Source organism: Euleptes europaea, chromosome 4 (genome assembly GCF_029931775.1).
Source record: "Euleptes europaea isolate rEulEur1 chromosome 4, rEulEur1.hap1, whole genome shotgun sequence".
Taxonomy (NCBI): domain Eukaryota; kingdom Metazoa; phylum Chordata; class Lepidosauria; order Squamata; family Sphaerodactylidae; genus Euleptes; species Euleptes europaea.
In genome coordinates, this window is record NC_079315.1 from 103,133,204 (window position 1) to 103,154,123 (window position 20,920).

The 20,920-nt window shown below is 44.8% G+C and overlaps 1 protein-coding gene and 1 non-coding gene across 2 annotated transcripts in view; both read left to right on the top strand.

Moving 5' to 3' along the window:
* Window positions 1–20,920, top strand: part of TTC33 (tetratricopeptide repeat domain 33) — a 36,276-nt gene that overhangs the window by 9,843 nt on the left and 5,513 nt on the right. The window contains exons 3-4 of the mRNA XM_056847858.1: window positions 14,793–14,874; window positions 17,743–17,874. Coding sequence (XP_056703836.1) covers window positions 14,793–14,874; window positions 17,743–17,874 — 214 coding nt within the window. The remainder of the gene's footprint in view (window positions 1–14,792; window positions 14,875–17,742; window positions 17,875–20,920) is intronic.
* On the top strand, window positions 19,358–19,429 carry TRNAA-GGC (transfer RNA alanine (anticodon GGC)). The gene has a single exon. It is a non-coding gene; the product is annotated as a tRNA-Ala (tRNA).

Below are 20,920 nucleotides of genomic sequence, written 5' to 3' on the forward strand. Positions count from 1 at the left end.
ATGCTGGGAAATGTACGTTAAGCTGTAAATTGTCTCACCACATGTGTGTGTGTGTGTGGGGTGTGTGGCAGCCCTACTTCTCTTTCTGTCCTTAACATTTTATTAGTGTCCTCTTTAATGACGTCTGCTTGTGCCTTAAGGGGGTGGGGCATTAGTGAGAAGATCACAACTGTGCCATGGTTTTGTGCACCTTTGTTCCATTCTGCGTCTTCTCAATGTTTGCGGTGTTACGCATGAGAGCTACCACATTTTCATTAATTGCCATGATGTGTGTGTGTAAAGTGCCATCAAAGTCGCAGCTGACTTATGGTGACCCCTTATGGCGTTTTCAAGGCAAGAGACTAACAGAGGTGGTTTGCCAGTGCCTTCCTCTGCATAGCAACCCTGGTATTCCTTGGTGGTCTCCCATCCAAATACTAGCCAGGACCGTCCCTGCTTAGCTTCTGAAATCTGACGAGGTCATGCTAGCCTGGGCCATCCAGGTCAGGGCATGATGTGAAGGGTTCATAAATAAGTCACACATGGAGTGGAGGGAAGTAGGAATAGTGATAGAGTGGACTATACTACTTCAGGCAAGGTGTGCCCCCCTTTTTTGCATGATTCATTCTATAAAACAAAATAAAAAAATCTTTTGCAAATAGACCACTCATGAAAGAGCAAGTCTATCTTACATGGCTGGCTTTCTGTTTGCAGGTAATTGTTAACTTAAGGGAGCATTTAAGAATTTATTTCCTTCCCCTGTGATCTGAAGTGGCACAGTCCATTTTACCATCTCCTGTTGCAGATGTGGACTGCGCCGAAGTCTCCCCCCCCCTGAAATGGGTACCAGTCAAGTCAAGTTTATTAATTCTGCCGACTGACCAAAAATGGGTACCAGTTAGGCATCTTACTGACAGCAAATCTAAATGTAAAAATCTGATACTTTAATTGACCATTATATTTGTATTCATCCATATATTAAACTAACTTCTAAAACAATCTGACTGAATAGACATGATGTGGAATTCTACTACAATTCTAGATTTTTATTGGGAAATTTAAAAAAAAAATTTTTTTAAAGGAAATTTTAATGGTAATTTATATGTATTATTGTGATTATTTGACTTGTACATGGTTGTGTTTATATTGGATGTAAGCCGCCCCGAGCCCGACCTTGACTGGGAAGGGATATAAATTAAATAAACAAACAAACAAAATGTAGTCATGGACCAACTCTGTACTTCTTTTGAACAAAACAATAATATTTACATCCTGAATTGGGTATTTGTTATGATTGCCTGTACACATGGGTTTGAACTTTTCGGATTACCTTATTTATTAGTCCATATTCTGTTAGCAGCCCCAATAGCCCAGGCTAGCCTGATCTCATCAGAACTCGGAAGCTAAGCAGGGTCGGTACTTAGATGGGAGACCGCCAAGGAAGACTGGGGCTGTTATGCGCAGGAAGGCAATGGCAAACCATAGAATCATAGAGTTGGAAGGGTCCACCTGGGTCATCTAGTCCAACCCCTGCACAATGCAGGAAATTCACAACTACCTCCCCCCACCCCACCCCCTCTGCTTTTCTCTTGCCCTGAAAACCCCATGAGCTTCCTGGGTTTGCCATGAATTGGTTGCAGGTCAACGGCACACTTTATATTCTGTGTAATGCATTAGGAGCCCCGTGGTGCAGAGTGGTAAGCTGCAGTACTGCAGTCCAAGCTCTGCTCACAACCTGAGTTCGATCCCAATGGAAGTTGGTTTCAGGTAGCCGACTCAAGGTTGACACAGCCTTCCATCCTTCCGAGGTCGGTAAAATGAGTACCCAGCTTGCTGGGGGTAAAGGGAAAGACGACTGGGGAAGGCACTGGGAAACCACCCCGTAAACATAGTCTGCCTAGTAAACGTCGAGATGTGACGTCACCCCATGGGTCAGGAATGACCCGGTGCTTGTTGTTTCCATTTTACTCTTCTGGCTCAAACCTACGTTAAGTGCCAGAGCACTAAGACATGCAAGCCGTTAACAATATTATGTCCTGACTACTTATTGCACGCTTTTACAATTAATCTGTTATGCTTGTGCATAATGGTGGACTAATGAAAACTGTTTGGCCTCTCGATACCCAGCACCATCACAGTCATATATGCACACCTTCTCATTCTCCAGATCAGGGGTCCCCAGCGTGGTGCCCATGGGTGCCATGGTGTCAGCCACCACCTTTTCTGGTGCCTGCCAAGTGGTTTTAGGAAGTGGGTGGGGCTGGGTAGAGCTTTTGCCCAGCAGGGCTTCTGGTTGACTATTGGAGATTTGATTGGCTGGGCAGAGTTTTTAAAATATTGCTTTGGCAGCAGCAAAAGGATTTTCACTGAAGTAGAGCTTTGGCAATCATTTTGTGACTGGCTCCGTCTTCTGCAGCAGCCATTGTATGGCAGCCGTTTTGTTGCTGTGGCCTCCACACCATGGCAGAATTCCAAAGGTGCTCACAGGCTCACCTGCTATGGATTTATATAGGAGGCAGTGTAGTGTAGACTTCAGATTCTGAGGCTGGCTTATTCCACAAGATTTTTTGGGAGTCTAGAAGAAGAAGAAGAGTTGGGTTTTTATGTGCCAATTTTCTCTACCTTTTAAGGAGAATCAAACTGGTTTACAATCTCCTTCCCTTCCTCTCCCCGCAACAAGCACCTTGTGAGGTAGGTGGGGCTGTGAAACCTCTAAGAGAGCTGTGACCAGCCCAAGGTCGCCCATTTGGCTTCATGTGCAGGAGTCAAGAAACCAACCCGGTTCACCCGATTAGAGTCTCTTGCTCATGTGTAGGAGCGGGGAATCGAACCCGGTTCTCCAGATTAGAGTCCACCGCTCATGTGGAGGAGTGAGGAATCACCCCTGTTCACCAAATTAGAGTCCGCCGCTCTTAACCACTACACCATGCTGGCTCTCTACAACAGTTTATGTATTCACCATGGGGAAGGCCCTATTTCCTTGTCCTCCTAACGTGCCTTTGAATGCAGGAAAATGTAACGTAGGCCAGAGACGAAAAGCAGAATTCCTGGGTAGGGACTGTGTGGGAGCAGCTGGTCCTTTCAGTGCTCTGATCCTAAGCTGTGTAGGGCTTGATAGGTCAAAACCAGGGGCGTATTGGCTAATACGACCACCAGGAAAGGTCCTAGTGAGCCGGGGTGTGTGTGCCCTCCTTGATGGGGCCACCCCAGCCCAGAGTCAGTGGCAGCCCCTGCCCCATATAAGGTGGGCGGGAGATGCCAATGGCGGCTGATGGCCTGAGCCCCATGCTGGGTGGGGCCCTTTCCCAGAGCTGTTTTGGCATCCCAGTCCACCCGTGGTCCAAACCAACTCCATGGGTTGGAACTGCAAATAAACGGGCAGCCAGTGAAAATCTTCAAGAGCTGTTTTTGCATACCAGTCTACCCCTGGTCACATGAACACATGAAGCTGCCTTATACTGAATCGGACCCTTGGAAGGGTCCCTCAAAGTCAGTATTGTCTACTCAGACTGGCAGCGGCTCTCCAGGGTCTCAGGCAGAGGTCTTTCACATCACCTCCTTGCCTAGTCTCTTTAACTGGAGATGCCGGGGATTGAACCTGGGACCTTCTGCATGCCAAGCAGAGGCTCTACCGCTGAGCCACGGCCCCTCCCCAAAACCAACACCATGGATTGGGACTGGAAGTAAACGGGCAGCCTGCAAGAATCTTCAAGCACTGCTATAACGCACTTCCTGTCATCCATGCCAGCTAGCTGACTCGGTCTTGCATTCTGGGCTAACTGAAGTTTCCAGACAATGTTGAACGGGAGGAGGAAATGGTGCACGTGCTGCCAGGAACTCCTTAAAGGGTGGGATGAAAGCATGATGTGTAACACTAAAGGTATCTAGTAGTAACGTTATCTCTTGACTTAAAAGTACACCGGGTACCCAACTCCTGGGAGGTATGGAAGCAACTCGGCGAGGTCCTTTCCTGGGTGGCAGTCACGGTTCGACGTGAGGGAGGTTCACAGAGGACAAGGCTGTTGGGATTGTTTAATCAGTTGAGGAAGTTGGTGCCTTATATAAATACAATATGAAAATGTGATATTTTTTAATGAGCCGAATAATCTCGGAGGAAATGTGGCAGCTGTTTTATAGCACACGGTGTTATTATGCAACGGGGATAGGAAATGAAGTATATGGCGTGCACTTGTAAGAACAAATAAAATTAGGCTGGCGGGAGATTGTGTACTTACGAAACCTCAGCCTTGGCAACAAAGATATAGATCCTGAATGGGCTGAATGCTTTATGTACTGGATGGAACTTAATCTACTAAAAAACCCGGGGCTGCCTAGGGTTGCCAGGTCCCCCCTGTCCTCCGGCGGGAGGCTTTTGGGGCAGAGCTGAGGGGATCGCGCGTGCGGCCGCACACACATCACTTCTGGTTTACACCCGGAAGTGCCGCATTGCAAGGGGCCCTTGACCACTCAAACTCACAGTAGTAAAAGGCCCCTCGCGATGCAGCGCTTCCGGGTGTAAACCGGAAGTGACATGCCGTGGTGTGCAGGCGTGCTTGCACATTTGCCCCCCAACCCTCAGCTGGTCGGCGGGCAATGGGGTGGATTGGCAGGGGTTTGCCCGCCACCACCGGGCATTTGGCATCCTAGGGCTGCCACTGAATTTGGCATCCCCCTGTCATGTTCCGCAGCCTTCCCTTCTGGAACATGTAACAACTTTCCCTGTTTTCTGATGTTGTCACATTGTAAAACACACAAACACATAGATAGTTGGCTTGAGTTTCTGGGGCAGGCGAGCAGGATACGGGGAAAATTTTACTCCACATAACTTTTGTACCTACTTCCTCTTTAGAAGTCCCCTGGCAACCTTGTGTTTCTCAAAATGTGTATTTCAGTCATCTGTCTGATGACTTCATATTGTTTGCAGTAGATAGATATTCTGGGTCAGGTCCATTAGATTACTTCCTGCAAAGAACACGGGTAGACTATAAGAAAGCAATGAAGCAAAGTGGGATGATGAGAGAGATTAGAATCATGGAGGTTTGATCCACAGGTGACCTGCATGCTGTGGACGGGATCTTATTCTATGATTTAAAGACCTTGTAATCTTGTTCTACGATTTAGAGAGCTTGTAATTACAATCATTTAATGGCCTTTGTGGGTTTAGTTGCTTTCTTTATGAGATTTGAGCCTTCAGAATATTGAGTTTTGGAGATGAAATGGGATTAAGTTGGGTAATTATGAAAAATGCAGTGAAGTGAAAATGGCTTTATTAGGTATGCATCAAAAGGAAATCAATGATTATATTTTAGAAACAACATCTTGAATCTACTCCTGCATTAACCAGGCCTCAAAAAAGGTTTTCAACAGATTCATTTTCATCTTTTGATTAATGATAATAAGTTAATTTCATTTTTTAAAAAATATTTATACCTCCTTTTCATTTCTCAGTTAATTCTTTAAAGTGTCTGTTGTAAATAAGAGTGTTCCAGGAAAAAAAAACACCAATGAAATTAAACTAAATGAACCTCCAACATTTTTCTTTTCATCCAAAGCTCTTGAAACCCAGAGTAAGCTGTCATTCTCTCTGGGGAAAATTAACTGAGCTACTATTCCATATGGAAAATGTAGGCATTAAAAAGTGTACTGCCCTAAATTGAAGAACATCCAAAAGGGCCTTCGGGACAGGAAATGAGATCAGTTGGCTCCTACCCTTTTACTTTGGAAGCAAACATATCTTTTAAAGATCCCAGTGTCAAAGAGCAATTCATAGATTTTCTCATACTTCAGACATGGCTGGGTTTAATGTGTCATGGCTTCTCTGCAAGAAACGTGGGGATTATGTAGTTATTTAGAGAGGCGATGCGGTTCCTCTCCAGAGACCTGTTCAAGGCGGCTTATGAAATCAACAACATAATCAGTATTAAAAATCCTTCAGGGCAACAGAACAGCATACAATGAACACGTTAAGCTGCCTTCTACTGAATCAGACCCGTGGTCCATCACCTGGTGAAAAGAAAAGACGGACGGGTGTCAAGTGAAGCTCAAGAGGGAGGCATTCCAAAGGCAACGTGCCACCACTGAAAAGCCCTGCCTCTAGTCCCCACAGGCCTCCCCTCTTAAGGCAGGGGCACAGACAGCAAGGCTTGGGAGGCAGATCTTAACTGGCAGGCTGGATGGTGTGGGAGGTGTTGGCCTTTCATGTACCTCTGCCCCACATCAGTTAAGCCCTTTGAACTGTGTAAAGCAGGGGTGTCAAACATACCTCCCACAGGCCGGATCCAGCCTTTTGAGGGCTGTTCTCTGGCCCGCCGAGGTAGCCACCCTCGCTTCCCCCACTCCAGGCCCAGATCGGCGTGGCTTGCAGGCTCCAAGGCCAGATCGAGAGTGGGGGGCACCACCGCAGCAGCCAGATCAGATATTCCAAAATATTCCAGTATGTGGAAAGATCTGAAATACGGACTGCTTCTGGTCCCAAGCAGTCCGGATAAGGGATGCTCAGCCTGTAGTATTAGGCAGGATGGCCTAGTGACTTAACTCAGGGGAGGGAAGCTTCATGAGTTCAGGTTTCTCAATGTTTGAAGAATGTGTTTTAGAAGTCCTTCTATTGTATAGTAGCATATATTAGCACTGTTACGTCATATTAGCTTCTATACCAGGGCGGTCAAGCTCAATTGTTACGAGGGCCGGATATAACATAAATGTCACTTGGTCGGGCCGGGCCATGCCTCGCCAGTCCAGATCGAGAGCGGAGGGGGTGGATGCCTCGGCTGGCTCGTGGGCTGGATGAGAGCTCCCAAGGGGCCAGATACGGCCCACGGGCCTTATGTTTGACACCCCTATTCTATACACTGCATATTTCTAAAACAAGTATAAATGCTGAGAGACCTCTCTCTGGATGGAGTGACTCTTCAGCTTCTTTATAACAGCGGGGTTGTGTATGCTTTGTCACAATCTGATTAGGAAAGGAAATTGAGTTATGTTTCATGTTACTAATGTGTATGTGTTTTCCTCCCCCCCCCCCTTAATTGCAGCTTGGCATTCACCGGTGGTTTAAAAACAAAATGAGAAGTTCAGGATGCCGTATCCAATTTCGAGAGCCTCATATATGTTAGCAGGGCCCATCTCCCTCCATGTAAAGTCACCCTTATTCTGGATGAATTAAAAATAAAACGGCTGCTCTCCTTAATTCAGTCCACAGATTACAAGGCCCATTTTTCCCAAAGTTTTTTTGAAAGAAGAAATTTATCTATCCTTTTACTTTAATAGCCCAGATTGTGAGCTCAAAAGGGTGATTAAAGCATTGTTAAGTGGTCTTGAACGCACACCTTTGGAGAGAACTTTAACAGCTCACAGCGGAATACGAACACAGTGCCAAGACTTAGCTTCCTATTATCTCAGCCAAGAGACGCCTGCCACAGCGGCCAGGTTTCTCAGAAGAGCAGTTTGTCACCAGTGTAATAAATAATAGTGATTCAATGGGAAAAGTACAGCCAGCTAAATCTCCCCAAAGCTCTTCCTGTCTCATCCAAAATCTTCCCGGGGATGCCGTGTGTGTTAGCTTTTTAAAATCTCAGCCTTCAGTGCCACCCATTCATGGTTTTTATAGAATCTGTTGCCAATTAAACAGATAAGCATCTTCAGTCAGTGCAAAAAGCTCCTCTCGATCTCCCTGTGATCTTGCTTGGTGTAGTGGTTAAGAGCGGTGGTTTGGAGTGGTGGACTCTGATCTGGAGAACCGGGTTTGATTCCCCACTCCTCCACATGAGTGGCGGAGGCTAATTTGGTGAACTGGGTTGGTTTCCCCGGTCCTCCACATGAAGCCAGCTGGGTGACCTTGGGCTAGTCACACTCAGCCTCACCCACCTCACAGGGTGTCTGTTGTGGGGAGGGGTGTGTGTGTGTAAAGTGCCGTCAAGTCGCTGCTGACTTATGGCGATCCCTTTTGGGGGTTTTCATGGCAAGAGACTAACAGAGGTGGTTTGCCAGTGCCTTCCTCTGCACAGCAGCCCTGGTGGTCTCCCATCCAAATACTAACCAGGGCTGACCCTGCTTAGCTTCTGAGATCTGATGAGATCAGGCTAGCCTGGCCCATCCAGGTCCGGGCTGTGGGGAGGGGAGGGGAAGGGAAGGTAATTGTAAGCCGGTTTGTGGCAGAGAAAGTCGGCATATAAAAACCAACTCTTCTTCTAATTCTCAGGAGTACCTTTGGTGGTGGTGTTTAAAAAAAAAAGAGAGAAGAGATTGAAGGTTTCAGAACAAACATTAATCTTCCATTTGTCTTCCTGAGCAGTGGTTGTTAAAGGAAATGTGTTTTATTTTGCTGGGGAAATGGAGTTTTGTTTTTTAAGATCTTGTTAGCATGTCAGAGAGCAATGTCAGGGGTGGGCCATGGCTCAGTGGTAGAGCATCTTTTTTGCGTGCAGAAGATCTCAAGTTCAATCCTTGTCATCTCTAGTTGGTTCTAATACTAGATGACGTGAAAGAGACACTGGAGAGCCCTTCCAGTCAAAATGTTGACCTTGACAGTCTGACAGATGGTCTGACTCAGCATAGAGTCGAGACACAGTGGTTAAGAGCTGCAGACTCTAATCTAGAGAACCGGGTTTCATTCCCCACTCCTCCACATGAGCAGCAGACTCTTATCTGGAGAACTGAGTTTGATTCCCTACTCCTCCACATGCAGCCTGCTGGGTGACCTTGGGCCAGTCGCAGCTCTCTCAGAACTCTCTCAGCCCCACCTACCTCACAAGGTGCCTGTTGTTGGGGGAAGGGGAAGGTGATTGTAAGCTGCTTTGAGACTCCTTATGGTAGAGAAAAGCAGGGTATAAAAAGCAACTCTTCTTGGAAGTACTGGATATGTATTGTGGGAACCATTAAAAATGCATCTATACAGATGCAATTTGGTATTAACTAGTGAGTAGATTTGACGCATAAGGAATTAATATTGCCTGTCTTATCAAGCTGTGAAGGCCACACCAGGATATTGTTATCAGATGACAGGTATTATGACATGCTTAGGCGTAATAAGTTTTACACCCCGCTCTTTGAACTGCATTTCCAGTTATTTATTGTCAGCTGTACACATGCGTATTCGGTGGAGAGACTGAATTGAATCTTAATAACTGCATTTCACTAAACTTGTTGTTGGATCCAACCCTGCCCCAGGATGTGGTGATGGCTCCCGACTTGGAAGGCTTTAATAGGGGAGTGGATAGGGCTATTCATGGCTACTAGTAAAAATGGATACTAGTCATGATGCTTACCTGTTCTCTCCAGGATCAGAGGAGCATGCTGAATATATTCGGTGCTGTGAAACAGGCAGGATGGTGCTGCTGCAGTTGTCTTGTTTGTGGGCTTCCTAGAGGCACCTGGTTGACCACTGTGTGAACAGACTGCTGGACTTGATAGGCCTTGGTCTGAACCAGCATGGCCGTTCTTATGTTCTAACCCATAGTTGGACACAGGTGTGCAAAACGTAGTTTGGGCTGACAATAACTGTAACCAGCTCCACATCTGAAAGGGAAGGGGAATGTGTGTGTGAGATGGAAGGAGCCTGCTAAGTCATGGGTTGACTTTGAACCTGATATATTTGAAAAAGAAGTTCTCATTCTAGGCTTTTATGTACTTTTAAAAAACATGGTAAAATAAGCTTTAAAGACAATCTGATAAACTTATTTTTCTCTCTCCCCCAATCCTCCCCCATTACTTTGACGTTCTTCACCATGGTACTTCAGCTCCTCTTGGGTTTGTGATACGAAAGCAAGATTGCAAAAGACGTTGGCATATATCTCTGACTGGTCTATAGGTCTGCTGCTGCCTAATCATCAGGGTTTTTATGGTGCTTTTAAAATCAGTTGGTTTTTAGCTTTATTAACAATTGCATATTTTTATTCATGTTTGTAGCTTTCACTGATAAAAGGTTGTGGAGAAACTGAATGAATTCTTTGAATCGGTTTTCACTGAGGGAAATATAGGGCAATTACTCACGCTGGAGCTGCTGTTTTCAGGAAGGGTGCCAGAATCCAGTAGAGATGATGAGATGAAGTTCTAGGGCTAATGGACAAATTAGAAACTAACAGACTGCCTGATCTGGATGGCTTATTCCCAAGTGTTTTTTTTTTTTTTTTAAACTGGGAATAAATGTGACGTTCATATCCTGTCCAAAATATGCAACATCACTAAAATCATCCTCTCTTCCAGTGGACTGGCAATTAGCAAATGTAATGCCAGTTTTAAAAAAAGAATCCAGAAGAGAGACAAAGCAGTTACCGCAAAGTCTGTTCCAGATAAATCGGTGGAAACTGTTATTTAAGGTAAAATTATTAAGCCCATAGAGCAGTGATGGCGAACCTTTTAGAGACCGAGTGCCGAAACTGCAATCCAAAACCCACTTATTTATCGCAAAGTGCCAACACGGCAATTTAACCTGAGGTTTTAGTTTAGAAAAAACAACTCATACATTAACATCTTTTGTCTTAAAAGAAAAACACAATAACAGAGCTTTCAATGATACAAACAACTTTTTATTGAAAGGTAAAAATTTGCATTTGGCATGCTTTTGAACAAAATTTCCAAAAAATGAAGCACCCAATACAAATCTATCCCTATACCAAAAATAGCAAACACTTATTAGTTAACACTAAAAAAATAGATATTCCCTTCTTGGGAAATTTGCATAAATAAGATGAAGTGGAGGTGTTGCACACATTTCCCATACACAGGAAGCGTGCAGACCTCGATCATCCATACAAGCTCTCATTTTCCCATTAGCAGGAGCCCAGATTGGTTCCTATGGACAGCAGCCAATACAAAGTTCCCCGACTCATGGCGACCCTATGAATCAAAGTCCTCCAAAATGTCCTATCTTTGACAGCCTTGCTCAGATCTTGGAATCTGAGGTCAGTTCAGTCTTGATTTGATCTATAACCCACTGGTTTTTTTTTTGTTTTGTTTTTTGTCATTTCACGGTATCCATAGCACTCTCCTCCAACACCACCTTTCAAAGGAATCTACTTCGCTCACTACTTATTGCTAAAGAATATTAAATAGAACATTTACTCACACGATCATTCTTACTAGTCATACTCTTTATGGACTAGCTGCTGCCATACATTCAGGAACATTTAATGCCTGGATAGGCAGCAGCTCAGCTGAGAGAGAGTGAGGGGCCCAGACGCCGACCGGGGAGGCCTTTTGGAGCCCTGGAAGTGCAGGACGGGAGGCTCGGGAGGGGGCGGAGCCGGGAGGGGCTTGGCCCAGATAAGCCCGCGGGAGCGCAGAGGCCAGGGAGGAAGAGGCTGGCTGTTGGGGGAGTATTGGAGCCACTCCATTCTCCAAACCAAGTCAGACGCGACAGCTCCTCAAGTTACCCGCGCGAGCCCACAGAGAGGGCTCTGAGTGCCCACTCCGGCACGCGTGCCATGGGTTCGCCAACATGGCCATAGAGGAACAAGTCCAAGAATCAGCTTGGCTTCTGTAAAGGGCAGTCCTTTCTCACCGAATTTTTGGAGTTCCTTTTAATACACTTGTGATAGGGTTGCCAACCTCCAGGTACTGGCTGGAAATTTCCTGCTATTACAACTGATCTCCAAGTGACATAGATCAGTTCCCCTTGAGAAAATGGCCTCTTTGGCAACTGGACTCTATGGCATTGAAGTCCCTCCCCTCCCCAACCCCCACCCTCCTCAGGCTCCGCCCCAAAAACCACCGGTGGCAAAGAGGGCCCTGGCAACCCTAACTTATGATCAGAGGTGATCCAATCAACATTATGTATGTGGACTTCCAAAAGGCCCCCTCCTATGGCAGCCCAAAATGGACCCCAAATTACTTACCCCCAGGAATTATAGACAGACCTATATATAGGGTCGCCGTAAGACAGAACTGGCTTGACAGGACTTAACGCAAACAGCATATATGTGCATGTGTAATTGAAATTGGAGTTGGTTTAAGGGAAACACTGAACACTCTGAGGGAACACCTAGTGGTTAGTGTAATGTTTGTGGGCCTCACTGACTTTTTTTTCTGTCTGCAAGCAGTTTTGAAAGCTTTCAAGTTGCTGCCACTCCCAAAGGGTCAGCGGGAGAACTGACAAAAGTATTTTTGCTAGACTGGAAGTGCACTGAGATCCTCAGGAGAACTGCAAGCGCGTCTCAGAGGCCTTGCCTTTCTCGCTCTGAGGGAGAAGGGCATCTTCAGCTTGGGTTATTTCCTTTCTCATTGTCAGGGAAGGCAGGAATAAAAACGCTATGGTTTTCCTGTCTCCCGGGGGAAATGACCCCCTCTTCCTCACAGCTCCAGTTCTTTTCCTGCCTTTGACAGGGAAGCAGCTTCTGCAGCGTTCTGCTGCTAATCGTTCCTTCATCCTAAGAAAACTTGAATTTTCTGTGTTTAGACTTAGATTTAGACTTCGTATATTAGATGTCATTTATCAATGAAGAGATCAGATTGCTCCAGTGAGTGACAGTGAAGGGAGGAAAACTAAATGGGCTGACTTCTAGAGCTGTCAGTTTTGGTGATAACTGTACACAGATGATCATCAGAGAGTGGCATGGCTGTCTTTGTCCTTTTTCATTTTGTACACTCATCTAGCTCTTTGGTCTGGTTTCTGGGGGCAGTTGTGCATTGGTTTCCTCTTCAAGGGCAGACCTATTCAGAGTGCGTTGCAGTAGTCTAGCGGCATGGATCCAGGTGGCCAGGTTAGCTGAGTCTAGGTAGGGGGCCGTCTTCCAGGCTAAACAGGGTTGGAAGAAAGCACTTTTTGCAGCTGCATTAATTTTCTTCTTCAGGATTAATGCTGGGCGAAGCATAACCCCTAGGCTCTTAACCAAGCCAGCAAGGGTCAGCTGAACTTCCCTGAAAGTGGTAAGCGCGATGTCCTTCAAGACTGTCTTTCAATTTTACAGGCTCCGAGCCATAACATATAGATCAAATCAATCCTGAACTGACCCTAGAAGCTAAAATGACTAAACTGAGGCTATCATACTTTGGCCACATTATGAGAAGACAAGAATCACTGGAAAAGACAATCATGCTAGGAAAAGTTGAGGGCAGTAGGAAAAGAGGAAGACCCAACAAGAGATGGATTGACTCCATAAAGGAAGCCACAGCCCTCAGTTTGCAAAATCTGAGCAAGGGTGTCAAAGATAGGACATTTTGGAGGACTTTGATTCATAGGGTCGCCATGAGTCGGAAGCCACTTGACGGCACTTAACACACACATAGCCATAACAAGAATAAGCTGGAAGAATAGTTTTAGAGGGTAGCTGTGTTGGTCTGCAGTAGAACAGTTAGGTTCAAGTCCAGTAGCACCTCAGAGACCCTGAAAATCTTGTTGGTGTCTAAGGTGCTACTGGGCTCGATTCTAAGCTGGAAGAATGTGTCACATTTTTGTCCAATAGGGAGGTAGGTAAAAACAAGTGGTAAAATATTTCAAACTGAGGAAACTTAACAAATATCTAAATTTGAGGCCCCCTTTGAGCTTTGCGGCCCAGGCCAAATGGCCCTCCTGGTCTCCCGTCTGGCCCTGGATAAGGGGGTTGTCTCATTCTAACTTACGCTCCATTTCTAGTGAGTGTTATGACCAGAGTATGTGACTTCCCTTGATGAACTGGTAAAGATACTGCCATTTTTTAACTCCTCCATAAACCTAGTAAAACCATTCAATCCAATCTTTATTAAAAACAGTCATAGACCAGCTCTTCACAATTTACCATTAAAACCCTTAGTGTTACGCTCTTCCCGCAGGTTAATACAAATAGTTAAAAAAGTTGTTGGGACTCTTTGGAAACTATATAAACTATATAAACTACCCATTAAAATGATTGACACACCGGTGTTCTCAGCAGCGTCTGGCGGATTCTACAGGCTGCTGAACAAAACTTAGCCGTTCCTACTGTGAACTGTGGGTTTTCGTCTATAAGCAACATTTCAGTTTGCTCCTGACCTGAATGGCTGGAATGCCGACTAAGCCAGGGGGAGATAAACTTATAACGGACCTCTTGATATAAAGGACAGCGCAGTAGGACGTGCTCTGTTGTTTCAATTTCCTTTAAAGCACAGGGACATACCCTATCCTCCAGGGCAGTGGTTCCCAAACCTTTTGGGCCACCACCCCCTTGGTTCCACAGACTCAACCCCAGTGCCCCCTACCCTATCCTATAAAAAGCATTATTCAAAATAGGGGTTTGCATGACTCACTAAAGAAGATAATAACAATAACATTTCAAAATAGTAACAGTTAATTGCACATCTATTCAAAATCACATTAAAACTTTTTAGTTGAAATTTATTCAACAAAACTGATGGACTTGATCCAGTGGTACCAGCTCTTCAGAGTCTGAAAAAAAATTCTGTTAAGTTTCTACCAAATTTGCCAGCATGGTTCCATAGCTTGATCTAGTGTAAACTAGTGAACAACACAGTTGAAGGGGCCCACCTCTAGCGCCCCCCTGCTGCCCTCTTGCCTCTTAGTGCCCCCCTAGGTAATCCCATTGCTCCCCAGGGGGTGGTACCACCCACTTTGGGAACCACTGCTCCAGGGAAACCTTTCTGTATCTCCCACCCACAACTGCCGAGGGAAGAGTTTGGCATCTGGCAAGGGTGAATGCTTTCTTATATCTACAGATCTCTAATTGGGAGAGGTAGGTGGCAGGAGAGGCTACATATCTGGACTGTTCTGCTGACAGGAAAGTTGGTGCCTTCTCCAGGTCTTTTTGGCGCTCCATAGCCAGTATCCTTTGTTTTATAGCTTGCCTCGCCTGGTCATATCCCATTTCCAGGAAGTAAGACCATTCTGTTGCTTTAACAACTTGCAGATACCGGGAGGCTCTTCACAAATGGGATGAAGCCCTTCAGCTAACTCCGGAAGATGCTGCCCTCTATGAAATGAAATCACAGGTAACACATCACGATGTTTTGGCAGTTTAAAAATATGGGAATATGTATTCATACCAACTATAGTTGGTCATGCAAAGAAGAATCCTGTATTGGGATCTGTGTATGTGCAACCTAGCCACAGAACATTCCAGAGCTTCTCTTGGGATCAAGAAGTGCTATCCATTAGGTTGTGATCTATTTCTGCCATTTCCCTTCAATGAATGTATGGCTCTGTCTACAATCTAATGTTTAAGATTTTAGGGGACAGCAGTGAAGGAAGGACCTGAGGAATAATTGCCCTAGCAATACTTGGTAGATCTTAAAGACATTACATTTTGGCTGGTACGTATATTATAAGCTACCAGTTTTTTGAATCAGAATTATTGAGAGCGAGAGTGAAAATTATAGCAAAGCCCAGGATTTGGAGCAAATGTCATGTACTGTTTGCCGTATGTAACTGAACAAATAGTTGGTACAGAAAAACCTCAGGAGAAATCAAAGTGAAAGTTTGAAGAGTTTAATATTCAACATTATTTTAGTTAACAGAAAAATTATTGAAGACTGAAACAGCGAAGGGTCACGTCCCAGGGAAATGGTAATTGGCTGCTACGCTATAGAAATGTTAAAGAATGAAGAAATCAGACAGGAAGAAGAAAGTAGATTCCTTTGAAATGTGGTATTACAAATATCGTGGACCACCAAAAAAACAAATCAGTGAGTTCTAGATCAAATCAAGCCTGAACTGTCCCTAGAAGCTAAAATGACTAAACTGAGGCTATCGTAATTTGGTCACATTATGAGAAAACACGAGTCACTGGAAAAGACAATAACGTTAGGAAAAGTTGCAGGCAGCAGGAAAAGAGGAAGACCCAACAATAAAAGGATTGACTCAATCAAGGAAGCCATGGCCCTGAGTAGGGGAGGAGCAACTGAACCGCTTCCACACCGGAAAATAGCTGTTAACAAACCGAGTGCATGCCATGCGCACATCGTCTTCTGTTGGGTCTTCAGGACATTCAAAGCTCTGAGTTTATTCATTTTACGCTTCGATAATACTGCCACGGTTCAGAGCAACTAGTTCCTTGTGACTGTGAGGCTGGCTGGCTTTCTTCCATCCATCAGCCCTGTGCGAAAATGGAAAGGTTCTTTATGAATCTGAAAAGTGCAACATAGACGACTAATCATAATCATATGTGGGAGGTTTCAGTACTGTGTCCACTTCGGTACAGCCAGACTCTTTTCCGGTGCGGAAACGGTTCAGTTGCTGACACACCCTAACAAAAGGAGTGCTACTAATTTCCTTACCATTAGCAATATGTTGTAACAGGCTGAGTCTGATCTGTCTCCCAAGCGGCAAATATCAAGCTTTTTCTCCCTCCCCATCCCTATCTGGCATTAGCAAACATTCTGGGGACAGCGATTGCCAGTGTTTTTGGAGACCTTAACCTGAAAGGCAAAGGTGAAGGATCAGCCAAGGTTTTATTGATGCAATCCGCGCCCATGGTTACAGAGTTTGGTTGCAGTGTGATTGCTCTCAGAATAGAAACTTCTGGGCCCATTGTTCTAATTCGGATGATGTACAAACAGGACCTTCCCATCTTAAATTTTTACAACCCAGGAGTATCCTGCAATTGCCCCAATTTCCCCAAATGTCGCATGGGAAGAATTAAATCTCATTAAAGACTCATAGAGGAGAAATGCTGGTTCTGCCAAGCTGCTGCCCTATCTTCTGCATGCTTTGTCGGAGAAGCAAAAAAATTACCTCTTTTTTTTGCATGTCTGTTGGCATAGCTTCCCTACACAAGATCCTGTTGGCCAAGTTGAACAGATAAAACAATTCCATTGTAGAAATGAATACGTATCAGGCTATATGCTCTTATTTTTATCTCTGAAGCTGCCCTGAGCCTTCCATTTTATGCTTACCAGCCTGGGATTAATCTCCACTGAATAGGTAAATTTGCATAAGATTGGGTTCACGTGTTCACATAAGATTGGGTTCACATGAGCCAATTTAAATGGTGACTATTCCAGGCTTTACACCAATAAGTGACAACAGGCTACTCAAGATAGCAGACAATTACTTTTCAGCATACCTTTGTATGTATTTCAGGATGTGTTTCTAAAATATGGAAATGTATGTATGACCACTGAAGAAGGCCCCAAAGGCCGAAACGCGTTTGGTTGTCTATTAGTAATTTACATATATTTATGATCATCAACCATGTTTGTAAATTAGCAATTATCTTTTTAGAGTTTTTTAATTGATCAGCCTAATTTTGGGGCCTAGTGTTTTTAATTGGGTGTTCACTATATAATAAACAATATCAGTCTTTTGTATAAATTTGCAGCTCAACTTTTAGGTTCTCTGTTTGTCTGGCTAAGGTTGAGTTCCCCCCCCCTTTTTGTTAATTCCATTGGGTTCACATGTGACCGGAACTTTCAGGAAGCAAGGGCTAGCGGTTACAGTACAGAACAGGGTTTTTGAATGAGATTTTAAGAAAGACCTTGTTAAGTTGATAGGTAGATAATTCATAGTTTGATTGTACAGTAAAGGTTTCCCTGTCCCTCAGTGAAAGGGCATTGCCAATTGATCAAATGCACCAGATTAGAGTCTGCCACTCATGTGGAGGAGTCGGGGATCAAACCCGGTTCTCCAGATCAGAGTCCGCTGCTCCAAACCACCGCTCTTAACCTCTACACCATGCTGGCTCAATCAACATTTTATGAGTTCTGCCGGAGATCACTGTAGCACAACTTCCTGTGACAATTATCTGTTTTACAAAAAAACAAACCCCAAAATAAATCCCTTTATTTTGAAAACTCCCCCCCGCAGCACAATTCAGTTTGCAGGCTTCAGACTTGCTGTTCATTGTTTTTACCCCCAATTAGGTCCTGATGTCTCTGCACGAAATGTTCCCTGCAGTGAATGCGGCAGAAATGGCTGTCCAGAGAGATCCCCATTCTTGGGAGGCCTGGCAGACTTTGGGACGTGCTCAGCTTGGGTTAGGAGAAATCACATTGGTAAGTGCAAACCCCTGCCCCCAATAAATGCTAGTCTCTAATTCAGAATTTTGTACACCAACATTACTGCATATGTGCCAGCAAGCTGTCAGAAGCAACTGAATTTTGTTTTAACGAATGCAGTACAGATAAGGATTCAGATCAGAATCTCTGTTGTTCCTCAGCATCACGCGTTGTTTAGCTGACAACCCATGTCAGAGTTTGCCCAGAGTAATTCACCTGTCCAATTTGTCCAGCACACACCTTCCCCTTGTGACTTGCAGTGCATGAGATTGCTTTTGACTTCCTTGGATCAATATATTAAACACCCACGTGCAGCTGTACACTCCCAAGAGAGCCAGGCAGTATTTTTAAAATAAGCATGCTTAAATTACTGTGGGATTTTCCCCTGTTTTATTTTAAAGCAACCTGAAGTTTTTGGGCTCTGGTTGGTTTTATGGGAGAGCTACGGAAGCAGGGGAAAGTCCCCTGTTGCTCAGTTGAGAGCTAGTGTGGTGCAGTGGTTAAGAGCGGTGGTTTGGAGCGGTGGACTTCAATCTGGAGAACCGAGTTTGATTCCCGACACCTCCACATGAGCGGCGGACGCTGATCTGGTGAACCAGGTTGATTTCCCCACTCCTACACATGAAGCCAGCTGAGTGACCTTGGGCTACTGGGGAGGGGAGGGGGAGGGGAAGGAAAGGTGATTGTAAGCTGGTTTGATTCTCCCTTAAGTGGTAGAGAAAATCAGCATATAAAAACCAAGTTGTCTTCTCTCTCGCTTTCAGTCAGCTCAGGAAAAATCCATTGTGCTTTAAGGGAGCGTTTTGCTTCAGGCTGGCTTGTATATTGCTGATAGAAGTGACTGTGGGAGTTTTTTTCTGCCATATGTCTGCTTCAGATAGCAAACAGGCAGAGCAAAGAAAATTCATTGCCCTTTAGCCGCATGAGAATTACCCTGAGCAACACTTACTCAAAGTACATCAGGTCTCTTCTGATTTTGTGTAAATTTTAGATAGGGATCAGCACAACCCTTGGGGCGTTTTTGTTTATGGGTAAACTAGCTAAAACAGAAACTGACCGTTTTGTTAGGCATCCATTTGCGTCGACTCTGCTGTGGATTGGCATTAACTATCTGAAGGAAGAAGCGAGGAGATGCAGGCTGGTATCGCAGTTCTGTACATTTTTTTTAATACCCAGAATAGCTATTCTACAGAACCCAAGACGTCGAATACCTTTTGCTGGCAGCTCTTGAAGTGGCTGATCTGCGCAACATGTTTCCTAGTGGAGATACGCCCCACAGAACTTTCATTACCTAGCCTTGCCAGATGAGCTCTATATTGTGGGTCAAGCAGGCCCTGATGGGAACAGAGGGACTCTATTGTTGTGTAAGACAAGCAATATCAGCACCTCAGTATAACATATGATGCTGCTTTCTATTGTGTCAGACCATTGGTCCATCAAGGTCAGTATTATCTACTCGGTTTGGCAGCGGCTCTCCAGAGGGGCTGTGGCTCAGTGGTAGAGCATCTGCTTGGCATGCAGAAGGTCCCGGGTTCAATCCCCGGCATCTCCAGTTAAAGGGACTAGGCAAGTAGGTGATGTGAAAGACCTCTGCCTGAGACCCTGTAGAGCCACTGCTGCTGGTCTGAGTAGGCAATACTGACTTTGATGGACCGAGGGTCTGATTCGGTAAAAGGCAGCTTCATGTGTTCCTATCACCCACTACTTGATCCTTTTAACTGGAGATGTCGGTGATTGGACCTGGGGCCTTCTGCTCTGCCCCTGAGCCATGACCCCTTTTTTTAGGTTATAAAACCAAAACTCATAATTAGCAGTGTCAGTTTATTCTGGATAATGCAGGGAATGCCATAGTACTGTTTGTAAGGTATCATCAGGTAAAGCCAATTCAGAGCTTTGTGCTTTGTTTCGTGGCGCAGAATGGTTAGCTGCAGTACTGCAGTCAAAAGCTCTGCTCATGACCTGAGTTCGATCCCGACGGAATTCAGTTTCAGGTAGCCGGCTGAAGGTTGACTCAGCCTTCCATCCTTCTGAGGTCGGTAAAATGAGTACCCAGCTTGCTGGGAGTAAAGTGTCGATGACTGGGGAAGGCAATGGCAAACCACCCCGTAAACCCAGTCTGCCTAGTAAACGTCGGGATGCTACGTCACCCCATGGGTCAGGAATGACCCGATGCTTGCACAAGGGACTACCTTTACCTAAAGCCAATTCAGAGCTTTGTGCTTTGTTGAAATGTGCACTGGGAAAAAAATTAAGTCATGTCAATAAGAATCTATGATTTTAGAGGCTTTTCTGTTGACTAAAAGGGGGATTAATGCAGTGTTTTGTTGCATGTTTTCCTTTTAGTCCTATGTTTTTTGTTTAAAAATCCTAGCAATAGCCAGTAGCAAACTCATACAGCTGCTCCATAGTGCATTGTTATCTAGTTAAAGTTTTAGACAAATGTTATTCTGAAAGTAACTTGGAAGTGCTGGTGATGGTGAGAAAGGACTGGAACTTTTATTGTAGGAAGAAAATGGAATCATCTATAGGAAATGCAGCAATATGCATTATAAAATTCTGAGCAGCCAGATTAAGGAGAGAACATGTTAGGTGCAGAAGGCAAAGTATTAAACAGAAATGCAATAAAAACAATACAATACCTACAAACAGTGCATGAAAATTGGGTTACAAAACCGGAGATCAGTCCAATAAAAAGAGTGTAATGCATACACTGAACAATGCAATAAAGGTGGATTGCTGAATTAGAAAACAATGCGGTAAAAATACCCCAGAGCCTGCCATAAACTGTGCAATGACAATTGCCTAAAACTCCCACAGTCGTTAAAACTTCAACTCCTTTCCCTTTATAAAAATGCCCTCCGGAGCAATTTTCTTTTACGCATTCTGCAGAATGATAGGAAAGTGGGAACCTTCCTGACCTCACCAGGCAGGCCATTCTGCCAGATGGGAGCCACAAACAGAGCATGCTCGGGTGTGGGCAGCTGTTGATCTTAACCATTTGCAGGGTGGCACCTTCAGAAGGCTTTGCTCAGATTAGTGAAGC